The sequence below is a fragment of the Bison bison genome, unplaced genomic scaffold, assembly GCF_000754665.1.
Source record: "Bison bison bison isolate TAMUID 2011002044 unplaced genomic scaffold, Bison_UMD1.0 scf7180017864072, whole genome shotgun sequence".
NCBI lineage: Eukaryota > Metazoa > Chordata > Mammalia > Artiodactyla > Bovidae > Bison > Bison bison.
This window is the reverse complement of record NW_011494644.1, coordinates 1,658,250-1,658,640: the sequence shown is the minus strand read 5'-3', so window position 1 is coordinate 1,658,640 and position 391 is coordinate 1,658,250. Positions and strand designations below refer to the sequence as shown.

Below are 391 nucleotides of genomic sequence, written 5' to 3'. Positions count from 1 at the left end.
AGGTGCCTGCTACCTCAAGTGCCTGCAGTTGCTTAAAGCTCTGCGAGACCTGGGCGCCCGCGGGCTGGACCCGACGGCCGCCGCGCAGTGGGGACGCATCCTCTCCTCATACGTGCTCAAGTCGGCGCTGCTGGCGGTGCTGCAGCGCGAGGGGGCTCCGGCACCAGGCTGGGACGAGGCGCACCTGGGCGACCGCCTGGAGGAATTAGTGCAGTTCCTCAGGGACTGCCTGCTGCGACGCCGGACGCTCTTCCACTGCGTCCTGGGCCCTGGAGGGGCGGCCACCGAGGTGGGCCCGCTACCCAAGGTACTGCGTGAAGCTGCCCCAGTTGACCTCCTGGCGGCTTTCGACCGGCAGGTTCGGGGACTCGCAGCGGCGCGGGTGCTGTCC

General features: G+C 69.8%; 1 protein-coding gene across 1 annotated transcript in view; it reads left to right on the top strand.

Annotated features, from left to right (window-relative positions):
* Positions 1-391, top strand: part of ITPRIPL2 (inositol 1,4,5-trisphosphate receptor interacting protein-like 2) — an 8,442-nt gene that overhangs the window by 1,074 nt on the left and 6,977 nt on the right. Inside the window, exon 2 of the mRNA XM_010837408.1 lies at positions 3-387. Coding sequence (XP_010835710.1) covers positions 3-387 — 385 coding nt within the window. The remainder of the gene's footprint in view (positions 1-2; positions 388-391) is intronic.